The 24,391-nt window shown below is 40.2% G+C and overlaps 1 protein-coding gene across 4 annotated transcripts in view; it reads left to right on the top strand.

Moving 5' to 3' along the window:
• AK9 (adenylate kinase 9) overlaps positions 1-24,391 on the top strand; it is a 68,418-nt gene that overhangs the window by 151 nt on the left and 43,876 nt on the right. The window contains exons 1-13 of one of the 4 annotated variants that reach the window (XM_081856685.1): positions 225-873; positions 1,230-1,354; positions 5,066-5,129; positions 8,012-8,058; positions 8,873-8,969; positions 10,252-10,364; positions 12,042-12,233; positions 14,750-14,875; positions 20,158-20,232; positions 22,013-22,111; positions 22,917-23,056; positions 23,136-23,316; positions 24,147-24,291. In XM_081856685.1, coding sequence (XP_081712811.1) covers positions 1,235-1,354; positions 5,066-5,129; positions 8,012-8,058; positions 8,873-8,969; positions 10,252-10,364; positions 12,042-12,233; positions 14,750-14,875; positions 20,158-20,232; positions 22,013-22,111; positions 22,917-23,056; positions 23,136-23,316; positions 24,147-24,291 — 1,399 coding nt within the window. In that variant the 5' untranslated portion in view covers positions 225-873; positions 1,230-1,234. Of the gene's footprint in view, positions 1-224; positions 874-1,229; positions 1,355-5,065; positions 5,130-8,005; positions 8,059-8,872; positions 8,970-10,251; positions 10,365-12,041; positions 12,234-14,749; positions 14,876-20,157; positions 20,233-22,012; positions 22,112-22,916; positions 23,057-23,135; positions 23,317-24,146; positions 24,292-24,391 lie in introns of those variants that run through there. The other 3 variants (XM_081856683.1, XM_081856684.1, XM_081856686.1) reach the window with 3 other exon arrangements.

Raw genomic sequence — 24,391 nt, 5'->3', positions numbered from 1 at the left:
AAGGACCGGTGTGCCTGGCCCCCGTCACAAGAGCCTCACAATTATGGCACCAGCTTTCGCGGACCGGAGTCTTCCTCAGATACTTGAAGTATTATCCTCGGCTCAGAGGTCTGGGCATGTGAGGGGATTTGCTGTTCACCGAGAACCCTCCATACCTCTGATGGTGTGGAGGCCACAAAAGCTGGTGGCATAATAAACGCGCGAGGCTTTTAGGTCTCGCGCTTCCTAGGGAGCAAGTCCCGTTGAACTCACACATTCAACAAGGTGCGGACTTCGCTTCGCGTAGCTGCAGCCTGATCTTAAAACAGAGAAAGTCTCGTGGCACCTTAAAGACTAATAAATTTATTAGGGCGTAAGGTTTCGCGGATTCAACCCGCTTCGTCCGATGCCGATCGTACTCATGCGTACTTGGGAGTTAGCACCGCGGAGTTCAGCGCCACTTACTCCTAACTGAGAGCATGTAGGCGAACCCCGTTAAGGGCCGACACGATCAGAAAAGGCTCCGATTTTTTCCCCCAACGGCTCTCAGTTCCGCTACAGAGAAACCGTTAATGTCGAAACTCTCGAAGGCGACTCCAACTGCCGCTCACCCAGCCGCCGAACACTTGGCAGCTGAGCGTGGCCGTTGATCCTCTGAAAAGAGACCGGTTAGTGGTGCCCTTTTATAAACTACTCGGCCTCGTGCCCTCATCGCGCTCGTTGATTGGGCGAAGGGAGCGGGGCGGTTCCAAGAGAACGACGAGGCTGGTCGCGGTCGCCAAGGTTACGGGGAAACAGCAATCTCGGCGGATCAGTGGTAGCCTAGCGCGCGCCGCTTCAGTGTGGGCTGCCACCAAAAAGAAGCAGAGGGACACAGTTTGGTCACGTCACGCAGTAAGTGCTCTTCATATCGTTTCATCCGGTGCTGGCCGAAGCCAGACTCTCTCATGCCGCTGTGTAGTCGGGGTTTCTTAACAATACCACATGATTTCTTTTTCATAGATGCTACTACATTTCTTATACTGTACCGACTTTCTGCCTGTGCACTCAAGGTTCACAGTTTTGAAAACAATCTAAATTTACAGTTTAAACCTAACATTCTGTATCATAAAGAATGGTTTCTGGACTGGGAAACCTAACTACTCTCTTGGATTTTGAAAGGGTATTGTGATATAGGGCTTGTCAGTAAATCGGTTTATCTTGTAAGTAATAGTGATATTGATAATGAACACATTTTTCTCCTAATGTAGGCTTAATGATGACATCTCAACAGGAGGAGCAACCTTATCCCTTTGTAGATATATATGATGAAGACGAAGCTGACAGAGTCTTTCTTACATCTAAGCCCACCTGTTTCGCCATCCTTGGGAAACCCGTAAGAATTTCCAGTTTGATTAAACTGGCATTTTGAACAATATAACTTGATGCACAATCCTATACATGTTTATTCAGAAGTAAACCCCAGTGTGTCCAATGGGAGTGTACCTATAGGAAGTATATACGTACACTTACCTGGAATTCATTGGCGGAGGAAGAGGAGTGCGGGGGGAGCACACTGCCCCCGGCAGCGCGATCCCGTGGCTGCCCCCCCTTGCAGGCAGCGTACCACGCCCCCGGGATGAGTTCCAGCCCCGCCTCCGCCTGCTCTCTTCTCCCCAGTGCTGGAGCATGAAGCTCTGTCACTGCTGGAATTAAGCCCCATTGAACTTAGTGGGATGAATGGAGTGCATTAAAGCCTTTCTCTCCATATTGCTCAGTAACAGTTGTAAGCCTTAATTGACTTAAGTTATAATAACATTAAAATCTGCCTAGACACACATTTTCCATAGCAAGTGCAGGCTCTTCAGCTCAGGAGTCTTGAAGAGATCACAGTAGACATGCCAATCCTCTCTGTACAAGCTTAGTGAAAAAGAAACCTACCAATGGTTTTTACTTCATGCTTGCACCTAAAGTTTGCAAATAGTTGGCAGATACCATCTCTTTTATGGAACAGATTGGAAATGGCCTCTGCAGGATGACTTGCCCACACCACTATTGTAATATGTAGCATAAATGACATATCTTATTGTGCTTTGGTATTCTTTGCAGTGTTTCTGTGGTGGCCCTAACTTGCCATCAGAAATAGTTTGGGTTTCTCAAAAATAAGTCATGCTGGACCAATCTGATTTCTTTTTTTTTTTTATGGAATTACAAACTTGGTAGATCAGGAAAATACTGTGGACACAGTGTAGCTTGATTTCAGTAAGGCTTTTGACAAAGTCCCCCATGATATTCTTGTGAGGATGCTGGTAAAATGTGCGCTGAACGAGGTAACTATTAGGTGGATTTGTAGCTGGTTGACTTTCCAAACCCAAAGAGTACTCATTAATGGTTCCTTATCATCCTGGAAAAAAGTGACAAGTGAGGTGCCACAGGGTTCTGTCCTGGGCCCATTCTTGTTCAACATCTTTATAAAGGACTTGGATGAAGGAATTGAGGGGATTCTCATCAGATTTGCAGATGACACCAAACTGGGAGGGGTAGCTAATGCCACAGAAAACAAAATCAGAATTAACAGATTGGAGAACTGGGTACAAGCTAACAAAATGAATTTCAATAGGGACAAATGTAAGGTTCTGCACTTAGGCAGGAAGAACCAGATGCACAAATATAGGATGGGGGACACCTGGTTTACCAGCAGTACATGTGAAAAGGATCATGTGAAAAAGCTGACACTTTTCTAGGTCTTGCGTAACATGAGTCAACAGTGTGATGCAGCAGCAGAAAAAAAGCTGACACTTTTCTAGGCTTTATCAACAGAAGTATAGTGTCCGGTTCAAGGGAAGTAATACTACCACTCTATTCTGCCTTGGTCAGACCACACCTGGAACACGGTGCCCAATTCTGGGGACCACAACTTAAGAAGTATGTTGACAAGCTGAAACATGTGCAGAGGAGGGCAACCAAGATGATCAAGGGTCTTGAAACTAACCCTTAAGAGAAATGCTTGAAGGAGCTGCGTATGTTTAGCCTGGAAAAGAGGAGACTGAGAGGAGATATAATAGCCATCTTCAAATATCTTGTCACATGGAGGAGGGAGCATGCTTGTTTTCTCCTGCTCTGGAGGGCAGGATTTGAGGCAATGGCTTCAAGTTACAAGAAAGGAGATTATGACCAAACATTCAGAAAAACTTTCTGACAGTAAGATCTATTCAGCAGTGGAACAGACTCCCACGAGAAGTGGTGGAGTCTCCTTCCTTGAAGGTTTTTAAGCAGAGGCTGGATAGCTATCTGCCATGGATGCTTTAGCTGAGATTCCTGCATTGCAGGTGGTTGGACTAGATGACCCTTGGGTCCCTTCCAACTCGAAGAGTCTATGAAGGGTGACATGATGTGCTCTGTTGCACGCTATGGTGAAAATATGGAGAAGCCACTACCTAGAGGTGATTCCATGTAATTAAAGTAATACATGGCTGATCTTTAGTTCCAAGTAAGAATGTTAAGCATCACAGTCTGATCTGAAACCATTGATTGTAAAAGTACTAATTTATATTCTCAGCCATGAATCTTGAGAATGCACCCATTTCAGTGAGATTTATTTCTAAATCTCAGTGATAAGATCAGGCTGACTGGAGCTCCAGTCCTTCCAAGCCCTTTACCACTGACTAAATTAGCTTCTTTAAAAGTTTATAATGAATATGTCATTGTGAAGCTTGGTGTTGAGATATCTCAAAGTTAAATATATTGGATGTGATTCAGCAAGTCCAGCATTGTGCACTGCTAAAATGTTTGTGTCTGTTTTGAGTAGGGCTGGATCTGGACACAACAAATAACTTTTTCAGTTAAACGTGTTGCAACATTTATGAAAAATCGGGTTAGCAAAAACAGAACTCCACAGCACCATCTGCTGTCACAGTGTTAGAATGTATAAAGAATGCATATAAAACGCTTTTTCTTTGGCAATGTAGCTGAGTCCTAGATTTCTCTCGAAAGTCTCTTCACTGAGTTTCAGGGTGCAATTAGTCAAAACAGATCTAGAAGGTAAAGCGGCAGTTGTACATTTGATGCACTTACTTCTATATAATAGGCACAATCCAGGAAAAGTTAAGGAACCCACCATGCTTATTAAAAACCAGAGAGACCATGTTTTTTTAGCCCCTGCAGCCCTGAGCCTGGCTCCTTGTTACAGCTGCTCTTCAATGGGCACTCATGCAACAAATACTGATTTCCTGACTGGTAGTTTGCCCCTCCCCCATTCTTTTGGTGGGCTGTCCCCCTTCAACTCTTGTCCAAATTTAAATCTTGTTGAAATATACAAGCTGTTCATTATTTCTGCAGATATTAATGTAAACAATTATATTGTGTCTCATTTTGTTTTGTTTTTTAAATTAAAAACCTGTACTTTGCTTATAACTTGAAAAACTGTTCCTGAAAGAGGATGGATTATGATGGCACAGGTCCCTAGCCAATCAGTGTTTTCAGTGTTTCTACTTCAAATTATTTCCCTGAGCTCAATCCTCAACAGAAGATTGTATGTGTGACAACAACATGCTGACTACAGTTTCCAGAATGGAGTAGCTCTTGCTTTTATGCATAAAACTATCCCCACAGCACATATTTAAGCAGTAAGGTACAAAAACTAGCGGGGTTTATATACTATAATATTTTACATCACTACCAGTTTTCATGTAGTAGGAGAAATTTACTTTAGTTAACTTTATACCCCACCCAAGCCCAGCATGGAACCTTAATTGTAAATATGTTTATCACATAGGAGGTAGAATCTAATCACTTCAGTTACTTTGGTTTTCCAGGGCTAGCAAGTTTAAAATGTCAAATATGTTTTTGCTGTGAAAGTTAGCAAGGAACAGAAGGTACAGTTTTAAGTTTAGTATAAAAATGGAAGCTATGGAATATATTCTATCAGATACAGGTATGAAAAATATGATTTCTGGCCTGCACATTTCAAATCCATAAATACAGGTCTATAATAAAAATTAGGCTTTTAGTCTTTGTCTTTCCATTATATTATGTTACATTTGAAGCACTGCAGGGATTATTCTAGTTTTAAACAATACTTCTTATGTTTATTTATCTTATTTTTCAGAGTGTTGGGAAGAAAACATTAGCTAAAAAATTAGCCCAGATCTGGAAATGCACACTCATAGATGGTAAATATAAGCAACATTATGTTAGACAATATGTTACTTATTGGATTTTTTTGAATGATTTCTGAAATTACATGTGTCAGTCAGATTAATGAAGCAATATGCATCTTTCCCATTGTTTTCAGATGTTAAGAACTTTAATAGTAAAAGGAAAATAATAATAATAGTAAAATAATTTTTTAAAATACTGCCTTCATGCTCTGCTTGCCAGCTTTTATAAGAGTGTTAGAAACAAAATGTGTTAAATGGGTATTTAGTCTGGTTCAGCAAAGTTCATTTATTCTTATGGTCTTGTTTGTTCAGAGCTATAGGAGTGTCCTTCATTTATTGTATGCAGTGTACACTTTTTAACCCCCTTTTACATTTTGGTCACTGGCAAATTTTACTTCAGTTATATAGCACTTCAGTTTTCCTTCAGGTATATAGAAGCCAAATAAGGGATAGTCAGACTGGTTCAGATATTTTTTTTTTTAGATATTAAGTTTCAGGATCATATTTGAAAAGGTGAACCTGATATTGGTCTGGAAATGCTAGAAGAAAACTTTGAAATACTGAAAAAGATAATACGTACAAGATAAAACCTTATTTACATATTTTTTTTAGGAGGCTTAGATAGAAAACAATATCCTTTCAGCCTCACCTAAAGTGCAGGTCACAATCTAGAGCTGCATGTTGTAGCCACAACTTCTGCCCCCCCCCCACTCCCGTTCAGCACGTCACCCTCCATCTAGTCGCACACCTTTCCCCTCTTGCTAGGTGAAACAAGGACAATCTCATTTTACCTTCAGCAGGCAGAGAAAGATTGGTGGCTGAATTGAATCAGGAGGCATAGCTACCACAGTAACATCTTTTATGGCTGTGAAGTGATTTAAAGGGGATACAGGTTCTCTCTGAGGTTCAAACTGAAAACCTCATTGCCACTTCAGCTACCTGTTCTTTTTCTTCTTTCAATTTTAAGTTCTTCCGCAAGTTCATTCTGCCCCTCAGAAACAAACCATAGTTCCCCAGGTGATCTGATTTCCTCAGGAGCTGTTACTTTGCTTAAATTTGCAAGAATGAACACAGCAGGGCAGTGATTGAATTCTCACTTGCTTGCTTGGGACTGATCTGGCATCAGCAGGATTCTGAGTAAAAAGCTGAGAAGGCAACAGAGGTTTACCTGTTTGTTTCAGAAATAAGTGCTTCTCTGAAATTCTACCCTTGGTGAAAAATTACAGTGATTTCCAAAGAATAAAATATATTTGCAAGACTAGAATCTCTCAACTTTTAAACCACACTATAAGTTTTCATTCAATCTGCGAGTAACTTATTTTAACTTAGTTCTTTGTAATTAACTGTTCGTTTACAAATCTTGGTCTTCTTGGATTTCATTACTTAGAAAAACATGGGAGCCCTCTGGTGGATAAAACCACATTTCATGATGCAGGATATCTATAATCAGAATATTTCACCTTTTTAAAACTAATTGGCAGCTTGCATAGCTACTTTGAAGATCAGAGAACAGGAGGGGAAGAAAAAGTGCTTTCCCCTGTCTTCTGCTACTGTTTCCTTGATATAAATGCTGTTTTCTGAAGCCAACATTGGCAGAGGGTGCCTTTTAACTTTGAAAATCCCTAATAAGGCGATGCTTTTATTAGGCCAATGAAAACATCACAAAACTCTTAATCAGATTGGGGATTAAGTGGTTATGTTTAGATTCTAGTAAATCTACAGCATGAAGATAAATTAGTTATTGTCCTTCTATTTATGCAGCTGTGAATTCATGCAGTCTGCTTTGCTTTTTCTTTATTCTTTTTAAAATAATAATTGGTATCTGCATTAAAAAAAATTGATTCAGCCAACAGTTTAAACCTTTTAAAAAACACATACCACAATTCTCCTAAACCATGACAAAAATGCAAATTAAAATTAGAAATAAAAAATCCTAAACCTTACAAAGGTTGAAGATATAGACAACAGCTCAATATACCTATACTGTTCCCCTCTCCAAAGGTCTTCTGTACAGGTTATTTTTAATTTTCACACAGCACATAGATAAACTATGGGATTCATCAAGTTGCTTTAGAAGGAGAGAAAATAGATTCATGAAGGATAAGGCTATCAATGGCTATATATCTAGAATCAAAGACATTATGCCTCTGAATATCAGGTGCCAAGAAACAACATAATGAAAAGGCTGTTTGCTTCATGTCCTGTTTTGGGGATTCTCATACACAAGTGGTTGGTTGCTATGGCTGATCCATAAGGGCTCTTATATAGTCCTTCATTCTGTTTCCCAAAGACCTGTGTTCTCACAAGAGAGAAAAGAAGGGGCTAGCAAAGCCTACAGGCACCAAAGAAGAGGCCCTCTATTGAGGCACAGATAACTATCTAAGCATACAGTGGTACCTCGGGTTACATACGCTTCAGGTTACATACGCTTCGGGTTACAGACTCCACTAACCCAGAAATAGTGCTTCAGGTTAAGAACTTTGCTTCAGGATGAGAACAGAAATCGTGCTCTGGCGGCGCAGCAGCAGCAGCAGGAGGCCCCATTAGCTAAAGTGGTGCTTCAGGTTAAGAACAGTTTCAGGTTAAGAACGGACCTCTGGAACGAATTAAGTACTTAACCCGAGGTACCACTGTATACCTATCTTCCCATGTTGACATCATCTCCATATTGTGAAATGCACATCCAGCAAAGGGGCTGTATTTACATCCCACGGTGGAGGGGTAGTTAAAGAAGCGGGGTGTATCATGATCTGTATGATCATTCTACATTGTTGCTGTTTAATTACTATTTAAAGTAATCTAAACTCTGTTGTGTTAAATGTGCATATGCATCCAGAAGTCAACTCTAATAAATTGTAATCTCTTTCTCTATGATGTATCATTTTTAGCTTCAGAGCTTATTGATGAGAACATAACAGCAGAAACAGAATATGGAATCAAGGTAGAGCCGTTACCTTGTACTTTTTAATTGATTTATTGGGCATATTTTGTTTTTAAGGCTATGTTAGTGAAGGTCCATTTCATCTCAGTGTTGCTTCAGTTAAAAAGAAGAAGTAAAAGATGTGGTGAAAGATGCCCTGGCTGTTAAGCAGAAGGTTGGTGGTTTGAACGCAGCCAGGGATGGCTGCGGGCAGGATTCTTGCACTGCAGGGGTGGGACTAGATGACCCTCAGGGTCCCTTCCAACTCTACAGTTCTTTGATTCTATGATTCTGGAGATTTTGTGGAGCTAGTTTCAGAGTAAAAAAAGCCAGGCCAGATGTGTGAATAGTCTGAATGGTTATTACGTAGCTGCCTATAATAATAATAATAATAATAATAATAATAATAATAATAATAATAACAATATATTATTTATACCCCGCCCATCTGGCTGAGTTTCCCCAGCCACTCTGCGCGGCTCCCAATCAAGTGTTAAAAACAGTACAGCATTACATATTAAAAACTTCCCTGAACAGGGCTGCCTTAAGATGTCTTCTGAATGTCAGGTAATTGTTTATTTCCTTGACATCTGATGGGAGGGCGTTCCACAGGACAGGCGCCACCACCGAGAAGGCCCTCTGTCTGGTTCCCTGTAGCCTCACTTCTCGCAATGAGGGAACCGCCAGAAGGCCCTCGGCGCTGGATCTCAGTGTCCGGGCTGAACGATGGGGGTGGAGACGCTCTTTCAGGTAATGTGTGCTAATTAATGTGTGTTAATTATGTATTTCACTTTATGTATGCAGAATATGATGTTTTGTTTTGCTTTTTCTTTAGTGTAATGAATTGCTCTATCAAGGTCAAGCTATACCTGAAGACTTGATTATCAAGATGCTTATGAAGAAGATTGAATCTCCAGAGGTTTTTCACTTTGGTACTTTTTTTCTCCCCCAAATCCTTCTTTAAAGGCAGAATTGTGTATGATGGGGGTGGGGGGGTCGATGTTAGTTACTTGGTAGCCCTGAACATAAGGTAACAAGGGGATGCATTTGCGCATTATGCTTTGCTAGCAACAGTGCAACCTATAAACATATAATTATTATAAATCATCCCATAATTTTTATTTTTTATTAAAGGGCAGCATAAAAATCCATTGTATAACAATTTGAAATAAAGCAATATGGGCTTCTTCTCTAGGATTCCATCTCTTGGAAACCCTATAAATTGCAGTGCTTTGTCTCCCTGCGTGAGAGTAATCTTTGGTAATATCGTAATCTTTGATAATATGGAGCCCTGTGCAAGGGCAAAATTTAGTGACCCCAAATGGACCTTCTCAGTTATGGACCTTCTCAATTTTGCACCCCCATTGCTCAGCGCCCAGTGTGGGAGAACCACCCATACCCCCTGTTTTGAACCGCAGGCCCAAAGGAAGGCTCGTTGGAGTGTCTGGGTGTAGGGATACCAAAGAAGGATGCCAAATGCACCAGAATGGCCAGTTCTAGTGCTTTATTAAGAAGGTGTAGCAAAGCAGCCTGGCAGGTCTCTAGCCTTTATAGACACGAGACAGACACCGCCACAAGGAGATGACTTGTCCACACCCAAGCAAACATGCATACATTTTTTATACACAAAGCAGCATACATCATTTCAGCTGACTAGATGAGGATATATGTGACAAATACCCAATCTTTACAGATAGCCCCCTTTTCTGGGCTCAGAGCCCAGCGCCCAAGCCCACAGGTAATGATAACATCAGAGCAAGCCAATTAGCTTATATCAAAGCAGGTGAATATAAACTTGCGCATATATATAGATATATATAAAAGCTCATTGCTACAACAACTTCCAATTAATTGTGGGGTTATCTTGGCAACCAATATGGAGTTAGCAAAGCTTGTGGAACACACCGTCCTAAATCTGGTGCTGGAGAAAGGTACACCACCTCCTTCATAGTCACACAGTATGCTCATATTCAGCCCCAGCACAGCCTTTTTTTTGGATAATTTAGTGTCACATAAAGCAAGATAACTGCATGATTGAACATTGATGTTCTCACACAAGATTTTTCTAGGACCCCCATCCTCGTCAAACAACATCAGTTACACACTTATTATTCTGTAAGAGTGGTTGTAAAATTTGTATATTTTCGACTTTAAAACAACAACCCATTAAATAGTGTGTTTTTTCTGGGTGGGGTTGTGTGTTTTTTCCCATAGGTTATGTTCTCTGTGATTTTCCTTCTCTCTCTGAAGAACACATGAGTATACCAGAACAAATTGACATAATTAGAAATGCAAAATTAAAACCAGATTTCCTGATTAATATTAAGGTAATGTCAGTTTTAATTATTTCTTAGTCAATCTACTACTTACTCTGCAAATGTGATTATACCTGTGGAGCAAAATATTTCAGACAATTCAACTAATTTTTAGTCACAGTGGACCCATTGAAATGAGTGAGCATCAGGGCATTTTTTTAGCCAGAATTCACCGGAATTGAGTTCCAGCACCTCTTTGGTGAATTCTGGCACCCCTTTGGTGCGTTCTGGCAGCTCTGTAGCATTGCAGTATGGTGGCACATCAGTTGGAGCTGTGTGACAACTTTGGTTGCGTGCTCCCCCCCCCAAAAAAATAGTTAAACTACTTTAGGTGGGTGCTCCCCCTAAAAAAGCTACAGCACCTCTTTTTCTAGAAAAAAAAGCCCTGGTGAACATGACTAAGTTAGGTCCAGTTATTTCAGTGGACCTACTTTGCGTAAAAATTAGCTTAATACCAGGTTTTTAGTTGTTTCATTCAAAGGTTCTGGTTTCTCCCAAAGTTAACATTCTCTCTGGTGCCCATGGCACTTTCTCAACACTTCAAATGTGCCAAAAAGGTTGGTGATCCCATGGTTAGTCATTTGAAGTTCCCCCAGCAGCAGCTATGCTGACATTCACTTTAGCTTAGGGCAGAGGGGCTGGATGAACATTTTGCTGAATAAAGTGATCCACTACCTGGTGACACTGAACCAAACAGTACTGAATTGGACTAGACCCTGTATAGGACTAGTGATGTGCATGTATGCAAAATCATCCCTTTTTACTGCTATCTGGAAACAGCTTCTGATTTCCCTTTTATTATTCTGAAGATGTTTGTACACTTTAATTTTAGTTGCAAGGCTAGTGCACAACCTTTAAAAAACGTACAAAGTTGTGAAGCTCTCTTTTAGCTTTACTCGGATGGAAGAGGACCAATCAAATACAATTTCCATGACAGATATGAAAGTTCTTGTTTCAGGATCCAGGCCTGAAGGAGGTTAGGTGCAATAACGCCAGTCAAAGCTTTCAACAAAATAGCCATGTATTTAAAGAAATTGTCCACCACTGCATTGCCCTTTTACATTTTTCTGCAGCGCTTGCTGTTCAGGGGGGATATAATGCTACAGCTTGTAGTATTATTATTGTACTGCAGTCTCCCCCATATGAGAGCAGCCAACTTATGAGTATGCTCAAAACTCCAAGTCCTCATCTTTCCTTCAAAGAGGTTTTACTGAGGCCTAGTATTTGGGGGTTGGGACTCTGCACAGTATCCTCAATGAGAGTTTTATGATGAGAAAACTCACACTGGGAATACTGTGCAGATTTCCTTCCCTCCTCCCTCAATTCCTGCTCCTGTAAAGAGTTTACATTCCTGGCTCACCACTTGTTTGTCACCCAGAAAGGGTTCTGTCAGTTCCTGCTGTGCCTCTCGTGGTAAGGCAATATAGCACTTAATTTTATAAGTGTCTTTTCCTTTTAACTAGATGCTGCTGCTCAGTCTTTCCCAAGTTCTGTTCCTCTTTATAGCATACCAAGGAGAGCGATCCCAGGCAGGTGTTAGGTTCTGCAAAGCCAAAATACAGTTGTGGCTTGCCTCCAACATAGCTGATACTGAGATCAGACTCACTATGGTATTATGTTTAATCTTAAAGATGAACAATATTATTATGTAAACAACATCCCACCCCCCACCCCCCCGTTTTTCACTAGTGTCCTGACTATGATTTGTGCCAAAGAATCAGTGGACTAAGGCAGCACCCTGAAACAGGGCAAATATATCAAAGGGAAGAGTGGGATCCTGATATTATTGAAAAGCGTAAGAAAAAGAAGAAAGAGCCACGCAAATCTGCAGAAGAAGAAGAGGAAGAAGAGGAAGAGGAAGAAGAAGAGGAGACAAATGAGGTAACTTAACCAGGTTATCTAAACAGGTAAGGTTAAGAATACTGCAAGTAAAGGAAGACTTGGGAATTGTTCAGAAACAATCTTGAATACATTTTACTCAATTCTATTTGTAATTGAATACAAAATTGCTTCCTAGATAGAATTCAAATAAAATACTTATTTTCTAGTACAGTTATCTTGCACATATATCAAATATTCTCTTCAGTGAATTGAAAATAATTTATGCCCTTAACAGTAATACATACAATATAATAGACTCTTCTCTGTGCTCAGTAAATTAGTAAGCTTACTTGAATGTCTATCCTGTCTTGATCTTTAAGGCTTGAAACAGGTAGCTATAAAAATGTATTTAGAAAGGGGAGGAAAGACATCATATTAATTATTCACTTACTCCTGCACGCCAAACATTAGTTCTAACATAAAATATGTTACACTGTTTATTAGGCCAGGCTTTGGCAATCTTCTATGAAAAATTGAGTCCTGTAATTGTAGAGTATTATTGTACACTTTAATAGTCATGACTTTTCCCAAAGAAACCTGGGAACTACAGTTCATGTTTGGATTTGTAGCTTTCTGACAAACTATAGTTCACTTGAGGAGTGAAGGAAAACTGTATGATTAAAAAATGGTAAATGAGTTCCAGAATTTGGTATACAAGAATGCAGAATTGACTAGAGGATCATATTGAGGTATACTGAATTATGAAGAAACACCATACCTTTGATCATTGGAGACACTGCTTAAATTCCAGTCTGATTTGTCTGCATTCATAAGAAACATTCCTCATTTGGAATGTTGTAACCAACTTTTCAAGAATGTATAACTTGCTGTTAAAATGGAACACACAAGATGAAACGGTAAAATCGGCCATGATAAAGTGGACACAGGACATTGGGTATAATATCATGTTTGAGGACTGGGAAAGGTTGTGGACCACTGGGCTGAACTTCACTGCATGTAATGCTTTGAAAGAAAACGTTATGAAAATGATATATAGATGGTACATGACCCCAGTCAAACTTGCAAAAATATACCATTTGTCCGATAATAAATGCTGGAAATGTAAAGTAAGCGAAGGAACGTTCTTTCACCTCTGGTGGACCTGCCCTAGAGTGAAGGCTTTCTGGGAAATGATATATAATGAGCTGAAAAAGGTATTTAAGTATACCTTCCCTAAGAAACCAGAGGCCTTCCTTCTGGGTATTGTCGGCCAGAGGGTGTTAAAGAAGGACCGAACATTTTTTATGTATGCAACAACGGCAGCAAGGATACTCGTCGCCAAGCACTGGAAAACCCAAGATTTACCCACACTGGAAGAATGGCAGATGCAACTGATAGATTATATGGAACTGGCCGAGATGACCGGCAGAATCCGAGACCTGGGAGAGGAGACCGTAGAAGAAGACTGGAAGAATTTCAAGATTTATTTGCAAAAATATTGTAAATTGTATGAAGGTTAAGAAGGATGCTAGATTATAAATAACTTGGCACCATTAAAATAGACGAAGTGAATTATGAAGATAAGTTAAATTTAGGAAAAGACAAATTTTGGATAATTATTAGGCTAAGCTCAATTTTTTAAGGTATGAAATAAACGTATCTAAAATTTGAGATACAACATTGGAAAATTAGATAATAAGGATGGAAACAAGGTGATAAATTGCTGGTTTAAGTTTTATAATTTGGAACGCTGGAGCGGGAGATGTGAGGAAGTCCAAAGAAGATAAGAAAATATGTTATGATATGTACTATTGTGTTTATTTATTTGTATTGTAATCAAAAAACCTTTAATAAATATGAAAAGAATAAACTAAAAAAAAAAATGGAATGTTGTAACCAACTGCAGCCTATAGTGACCCATTGAAATCAACAGACTTAAGTTGGTCAACATATTTTTATTTCAGTGGGTCTACTCTTAGCATTACTTCAGGAACGTGAATTGTTTTCAGCCAGAGGGATGCATCCTCCTCTGGGCAACTGGTGGGGTGGAGTGTGGGACATGCCAGTGGTGGGTGTGGTCATGGGCAAAAGTGGGTGAAGCAACAAATGTGAATTTTACCTTTACCGGTAGGCTAGATTCTACCCACACTTGCACAATGCTCTCTGCCCTCCATCCAGGCAAGCTAGTTCAGGGATGCATTCCAACCAGGTAAAAACACCCAAGGAGGTTGCAAAGCAGGGCCAGTGAGGATTGTGGTCTGGGGAGAGTGGGTGTGGCCAGGGGAGAGTCCAGAGGGCTAGGAAGAGAGGCATTTCGTCCCTGGGACTGATGTTCCCATCCCTGACTTAGTTGGATTCAGTCCACTATGACCCCAAGGCACACCCAGGCTTTATGCACACAATATAGAGGCTGCTCACACAGAGCTCTCATTTATAGAATTGAAAATGCCTTTTTGCTACTGTTTAGATTTTTCATTCTGTAAAATACTTGAGTAGGAACTAGAAGCAAGCTTGGTATATTCTATTTTTAATTATAATGAAACAAAGTATGTTTTTTGTTTTTGTTGTACTCTTAGGCAATAGCTGATCAGATCATGCTGACGGAAATTTTGCCACATTTGGTGCACAGACCAGAAGATTTTTTAGAAAACATACAAGAGAGAGTTGCAATCTATAAGGACATTATGCTACGTCCTTTAGAGGTAAGAACAAGATGAGATCTGTGCTACAACTTCTAGAAGTAAGTTAGTTGTTGTTTTTAAGTACCTGATTGTCATTTCTTCAAAATTTGTTTGATATTGCTAATCACCACATGTGCCCTGTGAGAACTATGCTCGTAAATTATACTGATGATAACAAAAATGCCCACTGCTCCTATAAACCATTCATTTTTTTTTTTTTTTTATAAATATTTATTAAAGTTTTTAAATATAAATGCACAAATAATAAACAGTCTTACTTCTATCACAGACATAATTTCATCACTTCTTTGGACTTCCTCACGTCTCCCGCTCCCATTTACATCGTTAAAAGTTTTTTCCAAACAAATTATCAACTTGTTTACAATCTCATGTCCACTCATTCAAATATAATCTAGCACTTCTTCCAAAAAATTTTATATTTTCTTTAGTCTCACTTATCATCAAATTTCAAATCTAATTTAGTGGTGGCCAGTTTTTTATAATCTAGCATCCTTCTTAGCATTCAACCAAATTACAATGTTTTTGTAGATACTTCTTGAATTTCTCCCAGTCTTCCTCCATCTTCTCTTCTCCCAGGTTACGGATTCTGCCTGTCATCTCAGCCAGTTGCATATAGTCCATCAGTTGCATCTGCCACTCTTCCAGTGTGGGTAGATCTTGAGTTTTCCAGTTTTTTGCGATGAGTATCCTTGCTGCCGTTGTTGCATACATAAAAAATGTTCGGTCCTTCTTTAACACCTTCTGGCCGACAATACCCAGAAGGAAGGCCTCTGGTTTCTTAGTGAAGGTATACTTAAATACCTTTTTCAGCTCATTATATATCATTTCCCAGAAGACCTTCACCTTAGGGCATGTCCACCAGAGGTGAAAGAATGTTCCTTCGTTTTCTTTACATTTCCAACATTTATTATCAGACGAATGGTATATTTTGGCAAGTTTAACTGGGGTCATGTACCATCTATATATCATTTTCATTACATTTTCCTTCAGAGCATTACATGCGGTGAAGTTCAGCCCAGTGGTCCACAACCTTTCCCAGTCCTCAAACATAATGTTATGCCCAATGTCCTGTGCCCATTTTATCATAACCGATTTGACCATTTCGTCTTGTGTATTCCATTTTAACAGCAAGTTATACATTCTAGATAATACCTTAGTCTTTGGTTCTAACAATTCAGTTTCTAACTTCGATTTCTCCACCTGGAACCCTAACTTTTTATCATTTTTAAAAACTTCTTTAATCTGAGCATAATGTAACCAGTCTCGCACCTTATCCTTCATTTTCTCTAAACTCTGCAATTTCCAATTGTCTCCATCTTTTTCTAATATTTCCCAATATTTTGGCCATTTAGCCTCCATATTGGGTCTTTTTAGGGCCTTAGCCTCCAGAGGTGAGAGCCACCTTGGAGTTTTATTTTCCAGTAAGTCTTTGTATTTTGTCCAGACATTAAACACTGCTTTCCTGACAATATGGTTCTTAAAGGCCTTATTGATCTTAACTTTGTCATACCATAGGTATGCATGCCAACCAAAAGCATTGTTAAAACCTTCCAAGTCCAACACGTCAGTGTCTTCGAGAAGTAGCCAGTCTTTTAGCCAGCAAAAAGCTGCGGCTTCATAATACAACTTTAAGTCTGGCAGGGCAAAGCCCCCTCTTTCTTTCGCATCTGTTAATATCTTAAACTTAATTCTGGGCTTTTTGCCCTGCCAGACAAATCTGGATATATCTTTCTGCCACTTCCGGAAGCACTCCGTTTTGTCCACGATCTGTAATGTTTGAAACAAAAACAACATTTTTGGCAATACATTCATCTTGATAGCAGCAATTCGGCCTAACAAAGAAAGCTTCAATTTTGTCCAACTATCCAAGTCTCTCTTAATTTCAGACCAACATTTTTCATAATTATCCTTAAATAGACTCAGGTTTTTTGCTGTTATGTTTACCCCTAGGTATTTTACTTTTTTAACCATAGTTAGTTCTGTTTCTCTCTGAAACCTTTCCGACTCTGTATCTGTCAAATTTTTTCCCAACACTTTAGTTTTCTGTTTATTTAATTTAAATCCTGCCACCCGACCAAAATCCTGTATCAGTTGTAATACTCTTTTCGTACTAGATTCTGGCTCCTGCAGAGTCAAAACTAGGTCATCTGCAAAAGCTTTCAATTTGTATTGTTTCGCTCCGACCTGAATCCCTTATGGAGCCTAGTCACATGTGTTTCTTGTAAGCAGATAATATCCAATTGTTCTTTTTTTAATATATGAAAAATTTTCCTCCTTTTTTCCGGGATGTTGCAGCCATTAATGTTCCAGCTCAAAAGTTGCAGAGACATCCTGAATAAATCTGGTTATTTTTCAGGGGGTGGTATCTTATTCAGAAGATCTTCAGGGTCCAAGGGTGCAGGTACCTCTGGTGTTTCAGGCCCTGGAAGTTGGTCAATTCCTTTGTGAAGGTCCTCTCCGTATACGTTCAGAAATTTATCTCTATCTTCTGATGTTCTGATTTTGATCTTCTTCCCTCTAAAAGTAAAAGATAGTCCTTGAGGAAATTCCCACCTAAAGATGATTGAATTCTTCCTTAGTAGTCTTGTCAACTCCAAATAGTTAGATCTAAGATCTAGCAGTTGTTTAGGAATATCCTTGTAAATCTCAATTCTTTTGTCCAAAATGTCCAGTGACTTTCCGTAGTGTAGGCCCAAAATCTTATCCCTTTCCTCCTTTGACCTCAGTATTATCAAACAGTCTCTGGGCTTCTCTTTCTTTAGAAGTCTTCCGAGCCTAAAAGCCGAAACAATTTTAAAATCCTTTTCCTCTAAACTCCAAAATTTGGAAAATTCTTTAGTCAAAAACTCAGCTAGGTTGCCTTCTTCCACTTCTGGTATTGCTCTTATCCTTAAATTGCTCTCCCTGTTCCGCAGTTCAAGCATAGACAAATAGGTCTGATGTTCACCTACTTGTTTGCAGAGTGGTCTTACCTCTTGTTCTAAATTTTCAAGTTTTTGGCTGGTATCTTCAGCCAATTTCCGATTTTCCCCTGCAGCCTCCTTCAATTCTGCAATTGCTTGAGTATTCTGTGCAACTTGTCCAGATAATTTATTTAAACATTCTGTGTTCTGCTCAATTTTATATGTTTGCTCATCGGCTTTCTTGTCCAAAGATTCTACTTTCTTGTCCAAAGATTCCAATTTTTCAAAAATTTTCTCTAAAATAGCAGTGCTTGCCCCTGAGGCCATATCTTCCAGTTGTAATTCCTCAGTTTCTCCCTCCCCTGCCCGAGGCAGAGAAACAGGCAGAGAGACAGCTTCCACCTCAGAAGGCAAAGTAGGCACAGATGATCTACGTGCCTGTGAGGCTGCGGTTAAAGTTGTCAAAGTTGTTTGTTTAGTTCTTCCTCTCCTTCTTGTACCACTCATTCCAAAGTTATCTAAAAGTCAAGGTCAAGCTGAGTTGTTCCCATGAGAAAGCCACAGCCCAGATGGTAACAGTCAGCAGAGGGCCGGGAAAGGGAAAGTAAAATAAAAGTCACTGTTATAGGTCCCAAATCCTCTAGGGGGAGTTTAAAATATTTCAGGAAAGAAATCAATTTCAGTTAAAATAAAGTCAGATTTCTAAGTCCAAGAACCTTCAATAAAGAGATTTTTCAGCAGAGTTGAGGTTTAATACAGCAACAGTGTTTCTGATGGTGCAAGCTGGTAATCCAAATGCCTTAAAGTAGCAAGTTCAAATTCTCTCAGATTGTTTCAAAGTTCAGATTCAAAGTATCCAAACTGCAAACTGCAAGCTGACAGCTCAGTTTCTCAGGCAGCTCCAGCGCCTGGGGTTTTTAGTTAGAATGTAGCTCCAAAGGGAGAAAGATATCCCCGTATAAATTAAAATATAAAAGTCCAACACATAAAGTTATTGTTCCACTTTGAATAAAGTTCAATGGGTGCTCAGATCAAGTAATTTAAAAGATCTCTCTTTGCCTCCACTCCTCCAGCTCTTTGCGTTCAAGTTCAATGGGAGCGGAAGACGGACTTCCTGTTTTTCGTCACTCCGCTTTCAGCCAAATTTAATATTTTAAAGTCCCAAATTGCATACAGTCAGTTGTTTACTCACGAGTTGTTGTTTTCAGAGCATAAATTTCAGGAAGAAAGGTCAGCGCTCACTGGCAACAGCTACGCGGCTTCACTCCGCCGATTGCGGAACGACCCACAGCGCCGCAGCCTCCTCCGCGATCCGGAGCCCCTTACGGGGTTCCTTCAACGTTTCGGTGGCCGCTGCTGGCGCCCGCCGGGTCCCGGGACCGCAGGCTTCTGCTGCCTGCGGGTTTCCGTTTCGGGTCTCCGCTGCGCCGTAGCGGACGACCCTTTCTCGAGCGGAGCTTCCCTTCCCGTTAGGAAAGGGCAGCCATTGCCCTTCGCGCCGCCTCCGGAAGTGTCTATAAACCATTCATGTTATAGTTACTCATCACAGCTGTAACAGCACAGAACTGGGTGGTTGAATTGGGCCCATGCATCAGGAAGTAGAACTATAAAACATAAATTGTAGGGTAATACATTCATTTCCTACCTAGCTTTTTTGTTTACAGGGGAGTGAGTGGTGTCTCTGTATTAGAAGTATGGGCATTGGATATGCATGTAGGAAAACTGTCATGCCACTAAGACTGGGATAGCTCTGTTGGTAGAGCATGAGACTCTTAATCTCAAGGTGATGGGTTTGAGCCCCTTTTTTGGCAAAAAGATTCCTGCATTGCAGGAGGTTGGACTAGATGACCCTTGCGGTCCCTTCGAACTCAACAATTCTATGATATCTACATTCGGTGATAATGAATATCAGTTGCTTATTTTATGATCTACTGCATTGACTCGTATTGTAGTTTTGAGTTAAGATTAAGATCCAGCCTCGTTTTAGATCAAGGTGTGTTCCCAGTATTGGCAAAGTCGATAGGATAGTTAGCATTGCTATTCTGCCTGCACTACATCTCTTATTTATCTCTTGCAACATGCCACAACATAGTTACAAGTGCAATTGTACTCGTGAGTCTTTTGTATGAAGGCAGTTCCATCTACGTGCACTATAATCCCTAATATAATACCATGAATATAATACCCTGAATTAGTACAGCTACTATTTTAGACATTTTCTATTCATAAAGCGTTGTACAGAAGTGAATGTCAAAAAACAGTTTTATAAACTGTTCTCAAATAAGTAATTGAAATCAGATTGGAAGGGAACAGAATTGGATAGCAGTGTATGCATAAAGCATTTTTGTTTCTGGTTGTTGTTTTTTTATTCACTTTTAGACATTAATGGCTGAGCAGGATTCCCAGTACCTGTTTGAACTAGATGGAAATAAACCTGCTGAGGAACTCATTGGAGTATGTACATAGCAATTGTTATATATTCATCTCAAAAGAAGCATGATTAATTGATTATTATCAGATTATTATTTGCAGCTTTTTTGTTGTTTAAATTGATACCTGCTTCCTCTATTTTAGTATGTCTAATAAAATTTATCAGAGTATTGGGACAGTTGTATAATACACTTATGGCCTCATTTACAAGCTCATTGAGCCCATATCGTTAAGGACAATCATTAGTTCAGTAATTACCGTATTTTTCGCACTTTTCCCCCTCAAAAAATGAAGGGGAAATGTGTGTGCGTCCTATGGGGCGAATGCAGGCTTTCGCTGAAGCCTGGAGAGCGAGAGGGGTCGGTGCGCACAGACCCCTCTCGCTCTCCAGGCTTCGCGGACCTCTCCGCAAGCGGGGGGAGCGCTCCCGCCGCTTGCGGAGAGGTGCCTGCATGCCGAAGCCTGGGAGCGCTGAGCTCAGCGCGTCCAGGCTTTGCGGACCTCTCCGCAAGCGGCGGGAGCCAGCCCTGGGCTCCCACGGCTTGCAGAGAGCTGCCTGTTTGGGGGCTGGGGTCGGGGGAAGCTTGGGCGGGCCTCCCCAGCCCCGCGCCTGGGGGGGAAATAATTTTTTTCCCTTTATTTCCCCCCAAAAAAACTAGGTGCGCCTTATGGGATGGTGCGTCCTATAGGGCGACAAATACGGTAGTTACATCCAAAAGTATTGGTTCAATAGTTTTCTACATCAGGATGATCATCAGTCTTTTCCCACATACAGAGTTACAAAAAAACAACACTGTAGCACATTTTTTTGCGAGGAGCTCAAGAATATTTCCATGCTTAGTAGCCTCAATTCTAGCTATCATGAAATATTTCACCAGTGCCTTGTGCTCTTTTCACAAGAAACAAACTCATTTAGTATGCTTGGAATATGATACTCAGAAAGGTTTTTTTGTTATATCTGCAGGGACATGGATTTTATTAGATTGAACTCTTAATAAATATGCAATACAGAGACATGCTCTGATCCAGAATCTCGTGAATGTTGAGATGTCTGTACATACCTTTCCCACACATGTACTTTCCTGCACAGTCAAATGTAGAATATTGTTCTCCTTCAGTAGTAGAGGTTTATCTGCTTTAGAAGCTTGGTCTCCTTCAGTGGAAGGAGCTGTCCCCAATTCCAGTCCTACTTCCTTCAGGACAACAGGACTTTTACAGAGCTTCACTTTGTGAACTCTTTATCTGAAGGAAACAGTTGAAACCCTCACATTTGCAGATTTTATCCTTTCAAAAATGGAAAGCCTTTCATTTGTAGGACTCTGCATTGCAGCTGGTATCTTTTATTGACGGAGATAAAATAATGCAATCCTGTGTTGCAGCAGAGGCCTCAGCTGTGCTCAAGCAGACACAAAACTATTGCTAATGGTAGCAGGAAAGCCTGAAATAGGGCATTTCTGGGGCAAGAGCTTGTAGCTCTTCTGCAGGGCCTATTCCTCAAGCTCCTCAGCTGTGCCAGCCTGGAGTTGCTACAGTGAAAAAGCAGGAAGAAACTGCCCCTCACCTACTTGTGCCCTAGTCAGCAGAAGCCTACAGGACATTTGAAGTGTCAGTGAATCCATTCATCTCTGACCTCATTTAGAATTTTTCTTTCCATTGTTTAAAAATATTGTTGATTACTGTACTTTTGAGGGGTACCCAAGTAAATTGCCAAATGTCTGTTGATTTATATTTCGACAAGTACATATGTGATATCAATTAAATGTATAAAGGACCATTTATGCAAAAAGTTTTTGTTTTTGTTTAGACAGTAATAGCTCGTCTTCAATCCATGGGCCTACGAAATGGAGCTCTTATAACCAAACTTCAGAGTGGTGAGGAAGATATGTTGGATGGACTGGATAACGTAAGCTTGATATTTGCATGTGATATAGTTAGTTGTCTGCAGCAATAGCAATAGCACATTATAAAGTAAAGGTGGCAATGACATTTAATGCTGATATAGACTTAAGAAATCTTTTACTTTTTATTTAGCAGAAGCGCAAGACAAAACTAGAAGCATATATTCCATGAGGTTCCCAAACAGTTGATCCTGATTCATCAGCTCAGCACTGTTCGTTGTGTCCAACATTTTAAACCCGCCCCCCCATTTGTTTGTCACCTTTCCAAAACAAATAATTGTTAACATGGTTAGATTGTCATCTTATGAGGCCCTTGTGGTTGTGCAGTAGCCTGTAGAACCTCATCGTATGGAGGCCAGGAAGAGAGCCTTTTCTGTTGTGGCCCCCACTCTTTAACCTCCCCATGGAAATAAGGCATAAGATGATTTAGTTTCTACTTGTTTATGAAGGCCTACCTAACTTGCCGGCTACTGATGCCAGTCATTTGCATCTCTTTTTCAGCTAAATTTTATACTAACAAGTAACACTGCTAGATTTATTTTATTTTTCTTGCATTTTTGATACAACTACCTTGAGATGTTTTCATAATAGCGCAGTATATAAATATTTACAATAAATAAATTACAGTTTTCCCTCTCCATGTCCCTTAACTCCTATGGCCCTTGTTATGATTGTGCAGTACCCTGCATAGGCAAAGCTACATATCAGTAGTATGTAAATGTAGTGCAGTAATTTTTGGAAATATGTGAAGATATTTGATCACTTTGTAAAATAAATGTAGCACTTTAATTCTCTGGTTTTGGCATACAGGATGAACTGTTCCGGGTGCTTGCAGCCTACAAACTTGTAGCACCTAGATACAGATGGCGTCGCAGCAGATGGGGACGAGCATGTCCTGTGGCTTTAAAACAAGGGGAAATTATCATGGGATCAACAGACTATGCCCTTGGGTAGGCCAAAATCCAGTGTGCCTTAATGTGAGTGCAATCATCCTAAGCCTCTCGTACTATGATTTTGTTTTCTTTTTAGCTTCTTAGGTAAGATGTATATGCTTTCAAGTGAAGAAGCCCTGAAGGCGTTTATGCTGAATCCCCGTCCCTATCTTCTACCACCTATGCCTCTTCCACCTTGTAAAGTAGTAGTATTTGGACCTCCATTATCTGGACGTACAACCATGTGTGGCTTGATTGCAGACTATTATCAGGGAAAGGTAGGTATAAATTAATACTTGTGTATAAATGACAATAATTTAGTCTATAGATTATTTTGGCTCCCAGTCATGTGATGGTTTTGCTGACAAGGAACCAAAGATAGGATCCTGAATAAACAAAAGTCAAGGTATGAGACCAGGTCTCATGCCGGTAGATAGACTGGTAGCTATGCAGATTCAGGCAGGGCTTGCTGCTCAACCTACACAATAAGCAATGAGTTGCTCCAATGGAGGAGTCAGGCCAGACACAGCAATTATGAAAGGCCAGCTGGGTCCTTATTGGTTTCCTCAGTCACCTTATCCTGCTGGGCTGAAAGCTGCAATTCACCATCTCAGTGTTTCCAGAGGTGGCACCATAGAGTTTCAGCAATCAGGCGAGCAGTTCCCTCTGCCTGAACACTGCCCGGTGGTGCAAAGAGTAAGTGGGCTGGGCTGTCCTAAGTGCCCAATTTGAGATTCCAAGGATATTGCAGAAAAAAAGGGGGGGGTTCCCAATGAGATGTTTAGTAAAAAAAGGGTTTGTCATAAAGGTGAGGGGATATATATCAGATTTAAAGGTACAGGGACGGATAGGTCAGTAGCAAAAACAAGGATCCTTGAAAAATATTTTTCAATGAAAATAAATGACATCAAAAGAAGGTAAACTTCTATTTTATGAGGTTTCAGCTTTCGTTACCAGACTTGGCAGTAGGTGCATCAATTGGTGCAGGTGACATAAGGAGGTGGGGCTCTTCAAGTTCCCACTTTCTATGTTTTGAGAAAAATTGTGCAGGCATAATTTTCTCTCTCCCACTATCCTCTGATACTTTACTTTCAATTGCTTTATTTAGGTCATTGATATGGAGGATCTTCTTAAAGCACAATTTGAGGAGGCAAGATTACAGCTCATTGAGCAGACTCGCTATGAAGCAATTCAGGCAGGCATTCAGAAAGTGAAAGAAAAAATGGAAAATGAACGACTGTACCAGGAGCAAGGTGAAGTTGTTTTATGTAAAATTTGAGGTGTTTAGTTATTTGTGTTATATTGGAAGGCCTTTCCGTTGAAAGGCAATCATTGATGTTACTACAGCAGGGA

This window comes from Podarcis erhardii (assembly GCF_964252035.2).
Source record: "Podarcis erhardii genome assembly, chromosome: 3".
In the NCBI taxonomy this organism is placed as follows: domain Eukaryota; kingdom Metazoa; phylum Chordata; class Lepidosauria; order Squamata; family Lacertidae; genus Podarcis; species Podarcis erhardii.
This window is presented reverse-complemented; position numbering and strand designations above follow the sequence as displayed.